The 18,227-nt window shown below is 35.7% G+C and overlaps 1 protein-coding gene across 2 annotated transcripts in view; it reads left to right on the top strand.

Moving 5' to 3' along the window:
- SNCAIP (synuclein alpha interacting protein) overlaps positions 1–17,904 on the top strand; it is a 55,282-nt gene extending 37,378 nt beyond the window's left edge. For both annotated transcript variants that reach the window (XM_070935705.1, XM_070935704.1), the window contains 4 exons: positions 5,164–5,256; positions 6,628–7,675; positions 10,741–10,811; positions 17,713–17,904. In XM_070935705.1, the coding sequence (XP_070791806.1) occupies positions 5,164–5,256; positions 6,628–7,675; positions 10,741–10,811; positions 17,713–17,797 (1,297 nt within the window). In that variant the 3' untranslated portion in view covers positions 17,798–17,904. The remainder of the gene's footprint in view (positions 1–5,163; positions 5,257–6,627; positions 7,676–10,740; positions 10,812–17,712) is intronic.
- Positions 17,905–18,227: the final 323 nt, after the last annotated feature.

The following is an 18,227-nucleotide window of genomic DNA, read 5'->3' as shown; positions in this document are numbered from 1 at the left end:
AGTTGTTCTGGAAATTTTCTATTTCAAAGTTAAACATTAGCCAAGGTTTTATAGGAGAGAAAAAAAGGTACCATAGTGTAGAATGTAGCAGCCCACTCGACAAATGTGTGATGGATGAAAGCAGAGGTGGGCTGCTGCCAGTTCAGACCGGTTCGGGCAACCAGTAGTTCTGATCAGCAGTGAGTCCATCCACCCGCCCTGGTGTTATCCCTTCCTATATAATCGGAAGGCGCAAGCGCGAGCAAAACTAGCGTGCGCATGCGCACACTCACATTTTCAGTTCTGGATGAACCGGTTGTTGCATTATGTGACGCCCACCTCTGTATGAAAACTGTCAATTTCCAAACTGTTTACAGGAAGCACAATAAATTTAGGATACTTCGTATATGTCTATGTGTATTCTAATAGAGTGATTACCTAAAGAAAATACGAGTCCTGTTACATCAAGCCAAAGGTCCAACCGACTTCAAGCTCATTACTATTCCTTGTTCCCAAGTATACCAGAATCCTACTCCTTGTAGTAGATTCTGACATGATATATTTCCTCATAAATTATATGTCATTCTTTCCTTACAAATCAATAACATTTTTGCATCTTTTTCATCAAAGAGATCAGATCACCAATTAACACCTATAACCAAATAAATTATGTCAGATTGTAGTCCCTCACAGGATATCATTAAACATTAAGCAATTTATCTTGCAAAAAATGGCAAAAATCTACTGGAGGGGGGAGGGGGAAAATTAAATGAATTAAATTAAAACATTAACAAATAAAACTCAATTTCATGACAGCAAATTTAATATTTTTAATATTTAATATTCCTAACTAGGAACCAGAGGTCTGTAAGCAGATTGCAAATTTGTTTAAATTTTAAAAATGAGGTTTTTTTAAAAAAATCATGTTGCCTACCTTTATCTCCTCCAAATCATTTTACAAGTCTGGAAAAAAGCTTTTCTTTTCTTACTGTAACAATTGCAAACTTTTCTACTACTTGTTACTCACTTAACATGAAGAAATAAGAGAATGGAGAATGGAGACTCCAAAATCTGACACCACATTTGCTCAAAATGCAAAGCAATTTTTGGAAGTGGATGAAACAAAAAGACCTGAGCAAAGTGAATGGAATTAAAAATGAAATGGTGAAATTATTTGGGATGAAACCAACCTGAAGAAGGAGTGTTTTAGAGATTTGTATGGAAATGAGAGTTATATGGTGAAGAGTATAATTAAAACAAATGCTATAAATGTCAAGAAAAGGTTAATGAGAAGTCATAATGTGAGAATGTTGACAGATGTAAAGCTGCAGGTAGAGATAGTGAAACTGTAGAAATGTTGAAATATGTATGTGGTTTGCGACTTACTTAACATGTGTGCAATGGCTGTATCTGTGTCTGATGACTGGAAGAATGCTTTTATTGTTCCCCTGTAGCAAAAGTGACTGTAATAACTACAAAGGGATGAGTTTGTTAAGTGTGCCTGGGAGGATGTTAGGCAGGATTTTGATTGAAAGAGTAAAAGAGGTGATAATGAGAAAACCTGAAAATACACTATAGTTTTATGCCAGGCATAAAGAACACAGATTTTTACTCTTGTAGCAAGTTGTTAAAAAATGTAGAGTGAATGGGTCAAAAGAAAGAGAAAGATTCAATAAGATATATTGGATAGAATTTTTATGACATTCTGAAAAAGAAAGAGAATTTTAAAGAACAGAAAGGGGAAAGAGGATTGAGACTTTTGGTTTTTAAAGGAGTTGCTGAAGGGTGCGCTTACCATAACTAGTCATTTAAAGCCTATTTTATTTGTTTATATAGCTATGACATAAGTGAGTTATTCAAAGTTCCGTTTTGTAGTGTTTATTATTGTTGTGTTATTGCTACTATCCCTTTCTGAAGTCCTGGAGATATGACATCATAAGACAATAAAAGGTAAAGGTTCCCCCGCACATGCATGCTAGTCGTTTCCACCTCTAGGGGCGGTGCTCATCTCCATTTCTAAGCTGAGGAGTCAGCGCTGTCCACAGACATCTCCATGGTCATATGGCCAGCATGACTAAACCTCGAAGACACACAGAGTGCAGTTACCTTCTCACCAAAGTGGTCCTATTTTTCTACTTGCAATTTTTATGTGCTTTCGAACTGCTAGGTTGGCAGAAGTTGGAAAAGTAACGTGAGCTCACTCCGTTATGCAGCACTAGGGATTCGAACTGCTGAACTGCCGACCTTCTGATCGACAAGCTCAGCATCTTAGTCACTGAGCCACCGCGTCCCATAAGACAATAACTATAGCTAAATAAATAGCAATGTCAAAAAAATAAATAACTTGCTAGTGTTTTAATTTTACTTCATTTTTAAATTCTATCTAAAAGTATTTACCTAAAATATCCCATTAGAACGGGTTTTCAAGAAATGTCTAAAACCTAAAATCTTATTTATGAGAAAAATCCACATATAATTTACTAAAGAAAAAATAAATAAAAGACTAATTCACAGATACACATACACATAAATAATGTTATGCAATTAAATTATTTTTAAGAATTAGTCTTTTTTAACAGTAGAAAAGGGGGAAAATAAAATTAAATCCCTGGCAGTAAAATTTTTGATTAAATATAGAAAAAGATATAACTTCTCCAGAGTATTGTATAGCTAACAGCAAAAAAAGTCAAGGATTATAGTATCTGTTCTAATGCTTGAAACAGTTGCCATGTAATGGAAAAAAAAATTTTAAACAAGGATTTATGTAGAAAGCTTGCAGTTTTATTAAACATAAATCTTATTGGAAAGAACCAATGGATTGACGTTTCTTCTTGATTTTGTGCCTGTTTCTTTTAATAACATCCAAGACATATCAAGACACCAATCTGCTATTTGAGCATGGTGCTTTATGATAGTATCAAAAGTGAAAGTAACAGGATTTTTTTTCAGATTTGTAAAAAATATGGGAGGAAAATGCAGATACTGTCTTGATGTCACATGACGTGGACTAATCAATCAGTGCTGGTTTCTGATACAAACTTTCTCCTCAGTACTTTGTTTTATGGGAAACGTTATGGCTGACTGGAAAGGTTTGGGCACATTGCCATAGACATTTCACCAAATGAGCAGTGAACGGATTTTATTTAAATGTCATGCTGCCTGCAAGATAGTTATATAGTTAATTAGAATTGGGTACCTGTTTGGCTTCCTCAGATGAGATCCAATCTTCACTAAATGTGAATCATTATTATCCTTACCCTCAAAATTAAAATTATGTGTTTATAATTATTCTTGAAGTTCTGAATATCTCTTTTAAATATTGTTAATGAAAGCTAAAATAAGGGTCACGTTTTAAAATAAAATATATAATCTAGTACATGGTACTTGACCACTTAATGTTAAATACGGAAGTGGTAATGTATGAAGCAGAAAAATCTAGATATTGCTTCCGTGTTGCTAGCAACTCTATAAACCTATTTAGTATAAAGTATACTGCTTTGTTTCTTTAGTTTTGACTTATAAGCACTGGCCTCAGTTCACCCTCATTTTTTGTTTGTTGAGTCACATCATTCCAGATGAATGTTGAATAAATATACTTACTTTCTACTAAATGAGGGAAATGCATTTCACAATTCTTTAAAAAAATTGCAAGTTTTTCATTACCCTGTTTCCCCCAAAATAAGACATCCCCTGATAATAAGCCCAATCGGGCTTTTGAGTGCATGGCAATAAGGCCAAGTGCTTATTTCAGGGTTCAAAAAAAATATAAGACAGGGTCTTATTTTTGGGGAAACACAGTATTACATGTTTCTTCCACGATGAGCTAATTTCAAATTTCTTTTATATTAAAAGTTTCTGAAGTTTTTACATTTCAAATCAGAATGGGACAACTCACTACAACTAACTCGCCCCAGCCAACTCATCCCGGTCAACTTGCCCTGCCAACTCACCACAGGACCACTTACCATGGGATATTTCAGTTTGGGTAACTCAAGAGAGGCACAAGTAGAATTGCAGTTCACCCCAGCTTTGAGGACTTCTAACTTGATATGGTTCCAAACTGAAGCAAAGCAAGGCTTGCTGCAATTCACTTGATCCTCTCTTGAGTTATCCTGTGGTGAGTCGTTCCTTCGCAAAATGGCCAGGTCAAATTGGTTGGGGTGAGTTAGCTATGACCCTTCCAAACTGTATACTTTACATTACACTATAAACTATTTTGGAAAGTCTGTAGTTTTAAAAAGCAAGTAAAGAACTATTTACACCATTCTGTGTACAGGTAGTCCTCGAGTTACAGCCATTCATTTAGTGACCGTTCAAAGTTACAACAGCATTGAAAAAAGTGACTTATGACTGTTGTTCACACCTACGACTGTTGCAGCATCCCCATGGTCACATGATCAAAATTCAGATGCTTGGCAACTGGTTCATATTTATGACAATTGCAGTGTCCCAGGGCACCTGATTACCTTTTGTGGCCTTGTAACAAAGTCAATGGGGAATCCAGATTCGTTTAACAATCATATTATTAGATGAACAACTGCAGTGATTCACTTAACAACTGCAGCAAGAAAGATTGCAAAATGGGACAAAACTCATTTAACAATTATCTCACTTAGCAACACAAATGTTGGGGTCAATTGTGGTTGTAAGTTGAGGACTACCTGTATCAAGACTATATTAAGTGGACAAGTAAAAATTGTATTGCCTAAATAAAATTGGAAAAAAACAACATTTAAATTTAACTTTTCCCTCAAGTCATTGGTAAAAGTGTTAAAGAAAAGTATTGCCAAATTTCAGTGACTCTGGTTTAATCAGACACCAGTAAATTCCTAGTTATGAATTCCAAAGCCCCAGCAATCTGTTCCTTAAAATTCTAATCTTACAGTTTACACCAACATAGTAATAGTAGTAGTAATAAATAATATATATAATGCAGGCAACTTTCAGAGGGTTCAATAAAATGATCAAAGTGCTGTCACAAACATTAGAAGCAATTTGTAGATCAGAGATCTCCTTTGTGTATGTTGGCATTTGTATATGTTCTCTGAGTGCAGCCCTTAAATTATAAATGAACAGGGCCCTTTTTAAAGGTATGTTTACTAAAACAATTGTGCTTCCTTTAGTACATTGATGGGCAGATTTTTTTAGGAACAAAATAGCATAACAATGTAATATTTCTTCCAGACAGACAGTAGAGCGTGTGGGTTTACAGAATCAACTCCAGGAGCTTCTAGAAACGCAGAGGGCAGATGGAAAATCACAGTCAACATCTTCAAGGTAACTAGGCTTATAAAAGTGGGATTCAGTTTCTGAACAGGTATTTCTCATAATTACTACACAACTAAATTTTGCTTCAACTAAAATTTTAATCTGAATTTTTTTAAAAATGTAACAGAAATATCATACAATAGAATTCATATTGAATGCAAAATAGAGAAGAGGTTCTGATAGGTCAAATGCAAAACTATTATTATTTTGATTCTACAAAAATCCATAATATACAAAGGAAAACTTGAGGAAAAGACAGTAATTTCTCCAATATCATGTATCTATAGCATAAATAAGTTTTGAGAAGATCCAAGCTACTAAGCTGTATTTAAATCCACATTATTTGGTTCTGTAGTTAGTCTGGTGAGATTAATGTCAGCTGCAAAGAATCAGAACAACACTAATTAACCAGAGCAGTATGTCTATTTCTATTCACCTATTTACAAAAACCTCACCAAATTAACTGCAATCACTATAGAACAACCAGATAAGCACTCCAGGGTTAGGAGGTTATGCTCACCATCACTTCTCCCCCCACAGGGATTCCAGGTTAGCCAGTCTCTTAACTCCCGCTCCCCCCCCCCACTTCAACTGCAAATTCCACCATACCAATGTAGTTACCGTTCAAAGTGTAAATTTTAATATTCTAGCCAAATTCTGGTCATTGCTAAGAATTCTGACCTGATATTTGATCTGCCCATCTGGAGACACTCCATGCCAAGGTGGAGAAGGCTGCTTCAGATCACTTGTTTAACATCTTCATCTAAACTTCCTCAGAATGTTCAGAAGCATCCTGATATGTAAAAATAGAGTGGAAATCAGTTATGCTGCTCTGCTCATATTAAATTCGAATATAATGGCAAGAAGAATATTTATAGATACCCTGCCCTAACCCTAACCCTCTCCCCCCTTCCCAATGTCTTTTCCAGTGTTAACATAATGACTATCAACTGACTTGTAAATTCTGAGGCATAGACAATGCTGTCTTTGCTGGTGATGACGTTAGTATTGTGGTTCACTGTTAATAATATTATTATTATTCCCATGAAGTCAAAACTATGCTGATTATAATCAAGTATAATATCAGATTTTAACTCACAAGCAATGAACATCTAATATAAATGTTTATTAGAAAATTATTCTGTGGAAGACTAGCAAAAACTGAAAATAATAGATCCTAGCTTGCAAATAGACTTACATTCTTAAATGTAGCATAAATTTGCAAGACCATAATATATTCCAAGTAGATAAGGTCAAAAATAAAAGGCAATAAGAATGCATAGGAAAGGGAGAGAAAATGTAATGGAAACATCCATGTTGTGTCTGTATAATTTTGATTGTGGTCTTCTGTACTAATTTTTTTTTCTTTCTCCACTGAAGTTCACCATCATCACCCATTTCTGGCAAACCTCAGTGGAAACAATCTGATACAGATGATGTGACTCCACCAAAAAATAAACTGAACACTCATGATGGGATTCAGATTCATGGCAGTGCAGGAACTCACCACCTTAATCGGCCCAAGATGAAAGAGGAGGAATCTGACAAAATCCTGCGCCAGTTGCTGGGGAAAGAAATCTCTGAGAATGTCTGCATGCAGGAAAAACTGTCCTTAGAATTTCAGGATGTTCAGGCTTCCAAGAATACAAAGAAGGTGCCATTGGAGAAAAAGGAACTGAAATTAGCAAGACTGAAGCATCTAATGCAGAGGTCCCTCAGTGAATCTGACACAGATTCAAATAATTCGGAAGACCAAAAGAACACACCGGTGAAAAGAATTGATAAGCCCAGGCCACGGCCTATAGTGGAAAACACTGAAAGCACTGAGAATTTGCATCTCATGATTAAGAAACATGCTTTGGCATCCGGACGCCGGTTTCCGTTTGGAATTAAAACCTCAAAATCAGTGGATGGTCACAGCCCTTCTCCCACTTCTGAAAGTAGTGATCCTGATAATGAATCCCACTATCAGACTGGAACTGTGTCTCAAAGCCAGGTTGGGGGAGACCCCAGTCAAGCCAATCCTGACACCACGATTGCTCCCAAAATAGCCACGAGTCCCAAGAGTGCCCTCAAGTCTCCCTCTTCAAAACGCAGGACTGCTCAGAATTCAAAACTCAGAGTGACATTTGAGGAGCCTGTGGTACAGTTGGAGCAAACAGAGATTGGTTTCAATGGAGAGAAGGACAAAGAGCAGAATAAATCTCTTCCACGGCCAATACCTAATGCTGACACTGGGGACCAGCAGAAACGTCCATTTGGAACATTTCGATCCATAATGGAGACACTGAGTGGCAATCAGAACAATAATAATAATTATCACTCTTCAAGTTTAATCAAGACCTCATCACCCTTTACCTCATTAGGAAGAAAAGCCACAGATAGCAAGGGAAATTCAGCAACTTCTACAAAAGGAAAAAATAAACCAGTGAGTTATTATAAAGGGTTGAGGGAATCCTTGTGCTTTTCATCAATAATTTCTGCCAAAAACGAATGCCCAAAATAATGATATATGCATTGCAGGATTAAATTAATATCAGCTCATCATCACTGGGGAAATTTAGGAGAGGTAAATGATGATGTGGGAACATCTGGAAGGAGGCAAGAAAAAATTGGAAAGGGTGTAACACAAAGATTTCTGATTCAGCTTTTTCAAAATGAGGATCATAATGCAAACTTTTGTATTTGCTTGGATGAAGTGATGACAGTAAAAGCCAGCTAGCATTCTCCAGTGCACAGAAGAAATATCAGAGTGTTTTGTTTTATATATAGGTCAGAGTTGAAAGGAATATCTTATCATTTTGCTTTGGTATGAATTTAGACTAGGAATAGTTTTTATGTAGATGGTTCTTAAAATCCAAACCTCTCAGCAAAAGATAAAATATTCTATATTTCATATATTCAGAGAGAGAGGGAGATGATTGGATAAGAGTAATAAATATTTTATTTGGAATACATTATAGAAATATTATTAGGGAGGCATATCCATGCAATGTGTTAAACCAGAAATAGAAATTCAGCCATATGAAGAAATTCTAAACTATAAATACATGAAACACCAGGGGACCCAAGCATGGTGTTACATTCTGTTTCCCTTACCTAAATGCTGTGCTTGGCAGCTATTATAATGTGTTAAAACATTCATATGGACTGACATGTTCCAGCTTTGAATGATTTTATTTTCTATAGAAGTGCAAACCTTTCTGTTTCAGAATTTATGCTAGGGGAGCAAAAAAAACCACAACCCAGTTATGAAGCACACTGTCTTACTTGAAGACATTACCAGCTATTATATAGAATTATTATTTAAAATAGTTTACTTGTGTTGACCATCATGTGTAAGCCATAAAGCAACTGAAATGTGATTCACTTACAAAGAGGTGCAGTAGGTGATGGACAAGAATAGAGTAGTTATAAAGCATTGGGTAATGCTGTACCAGAAGTGAAGCAAAAGGATCAGAATTAGGAAGCTAAGGTTCAACCGTTATTTATAAGAATGATGACTACCAGGAAAAACGCTGAAATTATGGGACTTGTGGAGAACATAATTTGCTTCTAGAGAGCCAAAGAAATAGGAAATGCTTCCAAATAGAATTCTGCCACAAAGGTGAAAGTTATGGAAGAAAGAAAAGAGAGTATAAAAATAAGTTTTGTCTAGAACAGAGGTGCCAATAGTATAGGGTAGATTCAATTTACCAGCATTCTTTCCTGGATCCCAAATCCCTATCCACTGGAAATGATAGGAAAAAAGAAAACAGTTCAGTCTATTTTTTGGGGAGGAGGTGGGTGGGAGAGGAGGTTGATTTTAAGTAGGAAAATGGTTGATGCCTAAGGCACCCTTTTCTCCATTTTAAAAAAGCAATGTTCCCAAATCTCATGTCTATTTGAGGTCTTAGCTCCATCCATTGGCATGCGGATCAAATAATATTTGATCCAATAGAAGCTGCATACTCCTGATCAGGAATTTTGGAAGGCAGCTTTGATAAAATAACTGAGTGGATCATATTTTACAGTCCGATTCCCCCCCCCCAAAAAGCAAGAGTTATATTTATATAAAGAAAGTTTTTTTTAAAAAAAAAAAAGAGTAAGCTTTCACAGAAAGTCACTGTATAATTCATTTGGTTTCAAAAATGTAAGCCTAAAGATAAATTCCTATAGTATTGAACTTAACTAACATTTATATGAATAAATTCTACCTCCATTTGGTTCTAGTAATGAAGGTATGTGTTAAAGGAGACTAAGAAGCCAAAGTGTACTGAAAGGCAGGGCAGATGATACATTTGTCTATAGATTAGGATTTGTTGAAATTATATATAAGTGGTTGACAGAAATCTTTGCTCCTAAGACTGCATCAGGCATCCAAGTGCCTTTTTGTTTATGTGGTACCTGTGATAACCCGTTCCAACTCTGATTGCTGAAAACTGATGTGGTTTTCTGCAATTTCAAAATAAGAAACATTCCCAAACTATAGCATAAGTCCTAAACCAGCATTTTCTAATTTTTACAAACCCAAACTCCTCCCAAAAATCAAGAGAAGAAAAGAGGAAAATCTCAGTTTGTCTGGATGTGATGTGCCTACACCTATTTTGCATCACTGATTCCATGCCCTTAGTCATAAAAAAAACTGCCCATCATGTTATTATAAAAAGATTTAGTGACAATTAAATGAGTGAAATAACAATTTGTGGTCAGGTACATACATATTTTTTCAAGAACACCAAGTAAAGACCTATATTTTTTTTCTTCCTTGGGGGGGGGGATCTGTTTTCCTCATCTGTTTATTGTCACTATGGAATGTATTAGTGAAGCATTCTATTTTTTTAAAAAAAAAATTGCAACATTCGTTCCTCCAAAAAGCATTATTTCAAGGCTACCTGGTTTCAGCTTTATTGATGGATGTGAGCCAGTGCCAGATATCAGCTCTATTTCCTTTTTTATCTGATAAAGTTGTAGACATTGTCCAATGGGACTCATCCTTGTATCATTATATCACCAAGGTAGAAAATTACTATTGTGTGCCAAAAGGACATCCTGATCTCTAGGGTGGAATAGAAAAAGCTCTCCCTTCCATCCAGGACTCTAATAAGACACTGAAGATTCTGTATGCCTTTTTTTTCTTTCTTCCATTCAATCATATCCAATTCTTGGGGAATAGCCTGAACACGTCCCTGCTGTTTTCTTGGCAAGGTTTTTCAGAAGTGGTTCACCATTAGCTCCTTCATAGAGCTGAGAGAAATTGACTGGTCCAAAGTCACCCAACTAGCTTGGAGCCAAGATGGGACTGGAACTCACCATCTCCTGGTCCCTAACCTGATGCCGTAACCATCACCAAACTGGCTCTCTATCTGCATGCTTATTCCGATGCCAAATTGTAATATAGATGTTCAGGCCATTTGTTGATAGGCTTACTTTTTTAATAGCTGTCTGTACGTTGTGCATGTGAGAAGCTTGCTGCATGGCCCTTCAATTGACAAATGCATTGCCCTTCCTTAGGCTCTTTGTTCCAGCTATACCAGTTTTTCCACTCGCATGCTGACTGAAGACCACCTCGATAATAATGCATGGTATGTCCTGAGGTAGACTGAAAGAATTTTTATTGGTTTTTATTATTTTCTCATTGCATCTACAACTTATAACTGTTCACAGCTTGAGCTAATGCAACAATTGATGATAACTGTAAAAGAAAATAAAATTTTAATCTGCTAAAAAAATACTGTTAATTCTTAAAAACCATTGCTAGTATTCATAGCTGAACTAGCTTAATGGTTTCATGGCACAGTGTACATAAAAAACACTAGTACTCATAAATTCAAAAATGCCCTTTAGTTCTGTTTGGCATTGTGTAGCCTCTTGAATGGAAGTCAAACAGCAGATGAGGATGGAAATTAAATTTCCTCTTATGCATAGGCCAAGTCATTCCACTTATATTCAGAGAAAGTGTGCCTCATGCTCTATTGGCTCAAGCTTTCTAACTTGTCTTTGAACTCTGATTTTCTAATGCAAAAATAATGTTAAGTAGGCCAAAACTAAAGTATTTTTCTCTTTTCATAAATGTAAATATACTTGGTTGGAACCAGACTTGTATTTCTGTGAATGAAATACTACTTCTGTTTGCAGAGACAACCAAGGTCCAAGAAATGTTTTCTGCTGGTAAACAATTTTTGCCAAATGTCTTTTCTCTTTGCAGCTGTCAGCCCTACCTCTCACATGGTTTTGGAAAGTTTCTCAATTCTCCAGAGTAGTAACTATATAAATAGGCTTATTGCTCTAATCACAAGTCATAACAATGTAGCATAGTGTACAATACAAGAAAACAAAATAAGAAAAATGATAAAAAGAATGCTAGATATAAGAAAATCAGATCAAAATAAAACCAGGACTACAATTAAGAACTTTTAAAATGCCTTCGTATGTTTAAACGCCAACAAAGCAAAACAAGAAACTTAACTATGGTACTATCAGTTAAAATATCTGCAAGAATTTGGATGTTCAAACATGGAGCCTTTGATTCCTCTACCACCATTAATTTGACCCTGATTTTATCATCAATGGGACAGGGGAGAACATGGTGACTAATTATCTCTGCTTGTCTGGTACCCCAAGGGTAGGAAAAGGCATATATGTTTTTTGCAGGAATTGTACCAGGATGGAAATTTAGATGACTATACTGCAACAGTGTATTTATTGGCATCCTCTTCAAAATGCCTACCTCTATTCCAAGAGCTAAGTTCCTCCAGAGGTCCTTCAGAGTAGTTTTTTAAGACTACCATAAAATCACCTAAAAGGTCCCCACAACCCCCCTTTATCTTATGTTTTAAAATTCCACTGACTACATGTCTGGATCTAACTCAAAATTTCAGTTTTTACTGGACACTCATTTGGAAAAGATGAGAAATGAACTATAATTAAAATTGTCCATAAGGTCCAATGCAACCACCAGTTTTATAGTTGTTCAGATTCTTGGAACATAGTTATTGTAGCAGTTTATCACCCAATGTAACAAAGAAGTTGGCAATGATAAAACAAGAATAGTAATAACATAAAAAGTTAAATAATTTTAGCAACAGATTTTGGGATAAATGTCTTTAGGTTATGAAATTTATTTTAGCTTTTTAAATTCCATACAGTCATATTTGCTTTTATTTAGAGGAGTTTCATATGCAACTTTAGGATAAGAGAGATGATGGCTGGCTGGCTGGCTGGCTGGCTGGCTGGCTGGCTGGCTGGCTAGATAGATAGATAGATAGATAGATAGATAGATAGATAGATAGATAGATAGATAGATAGATAGATAGATAGATAGATACTGTGTTTCTCCAAAAATAAGACCTTGTCTTATATCTTTTTGAACCCTGAAATAAGCGCTGGGCCTTATTTCCATGCGCTCAAAAGCCCGACTGGGCTTATTATCAGGGGATGTCTTATTTTGGGGAAAACAGGGTGGGGAGAGAGAGAGGGGGGGAGGGAGGGAGAGAGAGAGAGAGAGAGAGAGAGAGAGAGAGAGAGAGAGAGAGAGACTGACTGACTGACTGACTGACTGACTGACTGATAGATGATAGATAGAAAGCTAGATAAATACATCTGTTTCTGAGGGTTTAATATAGCACATACACTACATGATTAAACCTGAAAAATAAATAAATCTATCTATCTATCTATCTATCTATCTATCTATCTATCTATCTATCTATCTATCTATCATGTTATATCTGTGGTAAGTATTTTAATCACATCTTTCTTACACATTTCTTATGAATTTCTCTTATATTACTTTTATTACTTTTGTACTTATTGCATAATGAATCTACGGGGATCAATATTTGTTGTCCTCAAAGTTAGTCTGTCCATTTTTAGAAATGAATAGACTCCTTTTTCATTAGATATATGTGTTCAGATTACCAATATCCATTTATTATCAGCAAGCAAACTTGATGTGAATTACTTGTAGGAAAGAAGGAAGGCTATACATGGCTACAATTTGTAGTGGGCGTGATATGAATTTTGTGCTTAAATAAATGCTGCTGTGAACTATAGCAGTTTTACCGAAGCTGTTATTTTTACATTACTTGTCCACCACTTCCACTGAAGACAGTAGCAATTTTTTAATATATGAATGTAATTAAACAGATTATACTGTATATGCAGAGTAGAGGCTAAGATTGTCTCTGTTTTTCCCAATATATGAAACAACTTTTTCATTTTCTCAGCTTCATCTAAGAGCAGCTTGTTCCCATCTCTTTAGAATTTAATGTGAGCCATAAGAACCAAAACTATCGAGTTATGTCAGAATTTTCACAAACAATTACTTATAGTTTGATGGGAAACACTGACTATACATTGGCTTAAATCTGGAACATGCTATTCTATAAATGAAAGGTAGCTTCTGTTTGCAGAAAGTACTTGGATCCAGTGAAAGTTCTTCCAGGAGAAAGAGAGGAAAATAGTTTTCTAAAGTACAGTATGGGAAATTTCAAAAACTGCTCCTAAGAACGTGATACTTTCCAGAACCTCATGGTAGTTGGCAGTGAGAGAGTTGGTAAAAATAGTATCACCACTGCTTTTGTGGTAGAACATCCTGTGAAGAAAATAAAATTCATGGGTATATTCATCTTTCAGTTTCATAACTAATAGTTTTTCCTTAAAATAGGGTAAATCTTAAGGAGAAAGTGTGAAGAAAATTTTATTTTTGGCCTTTTGTCTGCAATCAATAGAAGCAGGACCACAAAAAAGGGGGTTTTCTTAGTTAATAGTACCATCCAAAAGTGCTTGCAAGCATTATCCCAAAATGTAATATGTATGTCTGTGGTGTGGCTTGGAATTACAGCAAACAAAATATTTGCCAGATAGAAAACATTTGAGCAAGGATGCCTTCTCAACTGGACAAGTTTAGATCATTGTGAAGATCAGTTTAGAAAGGCCACAATTGGTTTTAAATATAGAACAGGCAATCATGGTGAGTATGAAGTATTTTTCTTACTCAGTTACTTGAAATAGACCAAACTACTCTTTGAAAATGTAGTATGAAACCAGGCAAAACAACAGATTTGCTCTATCCAACTCAAACATTTCTGGGTTTATTTAGCTACAACTTCTGAATTTTGATTCCTTAAATTCCCAACTTGGTGTCTATGTACAAAACATTTAACATATAATCAACATGCAAAAAGCCATAGTTTATCTAAGAAGCTTTTAAGCTGCATGGTTCATTGTTAAAACACATATTTTGCTTGCATGAAGTTCCAGAAAGGACTATAAAAATCTTGGAATTAGTCCTGATATATTTGAAATAGAAAGAACAAGATGACCTACCCTAGAATACCGCATTTTTCATAAACATTCAAACAACAATGGAGTGGACTGGGCTGAAGGTGTGAGCCTTCAAAACTGTCAATTAAAAATTATTGTAATGGGTTTTATCTTTAATTATGTTATGTATCATATTTGCAAGGAGGGGTTATGCAATATGCATGTTTATGTATGCATCCAAAACTTACAATAGCTGTAAGGTTTTAAGCAGATAACCCACAACTCCTTCTTTAAAAATGCCATCAAAATCACAGAACATGGAATAAAAGGATTAAACCATGGTTGTGTGATGGTTCTAACCAAAAACACCTCACCACAGCTTTTATTTATCCCAAGAACTGATGTGTTACCATATTGAATTTCTTGCATTACTCTCATAAAATAGCAGCATAGCCATCAGGGACCGTCTATATTACATGTCATCCTAAGCATTTTTCTGTAGAAATGATAGGGATATTTCATTTATGAAAACTTTGTTTTCATTTGGAAATTATCTTCAAACCAGAAAACCTGAAGCTACATGATGGGGCCTTTTGTACCTGATCATTTATGAATTTGATGCAATTGTATGGAGGCTAAAAACTGTAGTAGATGAACAGAATGACTTTATGAACTTCATTTGAACAGTACTGACTGCAATATTTACAAAATTGCAGTGAATAAACAGCATCATATTCTTTTGTTTTACATGGTTACTATACATATATGTCTATACTTGCTAAACTCGGGATTTTGATTTATTTGTGCAGTTTTAAATTTTATTTATTTTATTTATAGCTTGCCTTCTTTTTGTACAACTGAAGGAAGATATACATCATGTTTCTTCCTATTTTCCTCAGAACAGAAATCTTGTAAAGTGAGTTGGGCTAAGAGAAAATGATTGACCAATGGTTTCTGTGTCTAAGGGATGACAAGCACACACATGCTCCCAATTTCTAATCGAGCACCTTAACCACCACATCAAACTATAGACTAGGGGTGTTCAACCTTGGCAAGTTTAGCAGGTTTAGCAACTTGAAAACTATAGCAGTTTGACAACTCTGGCAGGGGTGTGAACCAGAGATGGTATTCAGCAGGTTCTGACCAGTTCTGGAGAACCAATAACAGAAATTTTGAGTAGTTTGGAAAACCGGTAAATACCACCTCTAACTGGCCCTGTCCCCATCTATTCTCTGCCTTCTGAGTGCCAGTTGATCGGGAGGAAATGGGGATTTTGCAGTAACCTTCCCCTGGAGTGGGGAGGGAATGGAGAATTTACAGTATCCTTCCCCTGCCACGCCCACCAAGCCACGCCCACCAAGGAGTAGTGAAATGTAAAATTTGTTACTACCGGTTCTGTGGGTGTGGCTTCGGGGGTTAATATGACTGAGTAGGCGTGGCCAACTTTATTTTTTTTACTTTTAAAACCATTTTTTCTACTACCTATTCGGCTAAAGAGATTGTAAAAAAATACTTCTAAAAGCCTTGACGATCCCAGCTGACTTGCCTGATCGGCAGAGGTTTTCTTTTTTTTTTTTTAAAGCCTCTGACGACCTCAGCTGACTTGCCTGATGGGCAGAGGCTTTTTTTCCTTTTAAAAACATTTTTTCTATAACCTCTTCAGTGGAAGAGGTTGTAGAAAAAATGCTTTTAAAAGCCTCTGATGATCCCAGCTGAGCCGCGCAATCATCAGAGGCTTTTTTTTTTAACTTTTAAAAGCATTTTTTTGGCCAAAGGGGTTGTAGAAAAATGCTTTTAAAATTTTTTTTAAAAAAGCCTCTGATGATTGCGCAGCTCAGCTGGGCAATGGGGGGGCAGGGATTTTTGGTACCGGTTCTCCGAACCAACCACCTCCATCGCTACCGGATCGCTTGATCCGGTCCAAAATGGGAGCATTTCACCCCTGCCACCAAGCCATGCCATGCCCACAGAACCGGTAGTAAAAAAAAATTGAATCCCACCACTAGTGTGGACCCCTGCTATAGACAATAGTAACTGACTACATAACGAAGCAATCAGTTAAAAGGAGAGATAATTGAGATAATTGACAAGCATTGTTTAGATTGGGTTTTTAGAACAAAATAAATGCTATATGCAAGTTTCAGAGCTGAAATTCAGCTGTCTGTCCTACTAATGCATAGTGCAGTTAGCAGTGCTATTATTATTATTATTTTAAAACAAGCTGCTTGTGGCAACTTTTTGTCACACCAATGTATTCGTATTTAATTAGAGAATATGGAGAGTGAAATGGAAAGTGACAGGTTCATTACAGATTTTATGATCTTGCTATTCTTTAAGATTGTTCTTTCTACTATCAATGAGGAAGGGAGCATGTGTTGAAAGTTGCCTACTGTGAAAGAGTCGACCTAGCCAGTTTTCTGTCCAAATTGCAAACCGTAGAAGTACAGAGCACTGTGTAAAGTTACTGAATATTTTTGAAATATATCATGGAAGAGGTTTTAATTTTCTTTACTTACATATTCCCCGTAGTTCCTCTATAAATGCAAATTCAATTCTTAATTAACAGCTATTTATACAGTGCAAAACCAGTTTTGCAAATATATGTATAGTATACAGTTTTTTAATACCATGATTGTATTTAAATAATATAATCTTAATGATCTATGCATTGGGGGATAAACAGCATATTTTTACAATTAGTGTACTTAGGCAGAATAAAATTATTATGAAAAAGTCTGCTTATTATTTGCATACTTTTTAATATCCACATGCATAATAGAAGAACCTCTCATATTCAAATTTAGTTCAGCATTGAAAGATCTGTTAACTCCACATAGTTTATCATTCTGCATAATATGATGTAGGGAAAAAAATTAACTGGAATTTAAAATCATTTCTCATTTCCCAATCGTAGATATTTATTCCAGGCTGCTTTGGTGGAAATAAATCAATTTTTATAAAAGTTGGATTTTCCCACAAGGTAATTACCATAGTCCAAGTGAGTACACATACGGTATGCCATAATTGTCCCTGACAGGAGGATGGATGGAGATTGAATACAAATAATCTCTGTGGTATTTACTAGCTATAAGATTAAAATTTATCTACATATTTGATAATCCACCAAATGTCTGTGCCAATTTAAGACTAATGCTACTTTTGGATTATGATTAACTACAGGTTATTTGATCATAAATGTTTCTCTTTTTTTGTTGCTAGGCATAACAGCTACAATGAAAAACCTCAGAGCTTTCACAGCAAAAATTGTTTTGAAGAACCAGAGCTGCAAGAATTGTTCCTTTGACTTAACATTTCATTGGATCTCATAGTCTTCCTCCAAACATGGCCTGAAATCTTCCCTCTTGGAACTCACCCATATGAGATACTAATTTCACCAGCAAAATAACAAACTCTTAGGATGCCTTAAATTTGTAGCCATTAGACAATATACAAAAATTAATCATGTATGTGTCTATGTCACTTTTTGTAAAGTGTTCTGTTTAAGGCAGGGATGAAAAAAGCCATGGATTGGAAACCCAGTGATGCAAGGATCCTTCCAAATAATCATCTGACCTCCATTTTTTACATTCTCTGTTGCATGGGTATAATGTAACGTGTCCTGTATCTCTCTTTTTCAAAACCTATTTGTGTCTGTTAAAAAAGGAAAGAAGATGAAAGAAAGGCTCTGTAAGTACAGATTGTTGCTGAGCCCAAGGCAATCGCTCCCTCCCTCC

This window comes from Pituophis catenifer, unplaced genomic scaffold (assembly GCF_029215685.1).
Source record: "Pituophis catenifer annectens isolate HBS135680 unplaced genomic scaffold, rPitCat1.0.hap2 SCAF_2, whole genome shotgun sequence".
NCBI classification, from domain to species: domain Eukaryota; kingdom Metazoa; phylum Chordata; class Lepidosauria; order Squamata; family Colubridae; genus Pituophis; species Pituophis catenifer.
The sequence above is the reverse complement of the archived record's forward strand: the minus strand, read 5'-3'. Positions and strand labels throughout refer to the sequence as shown.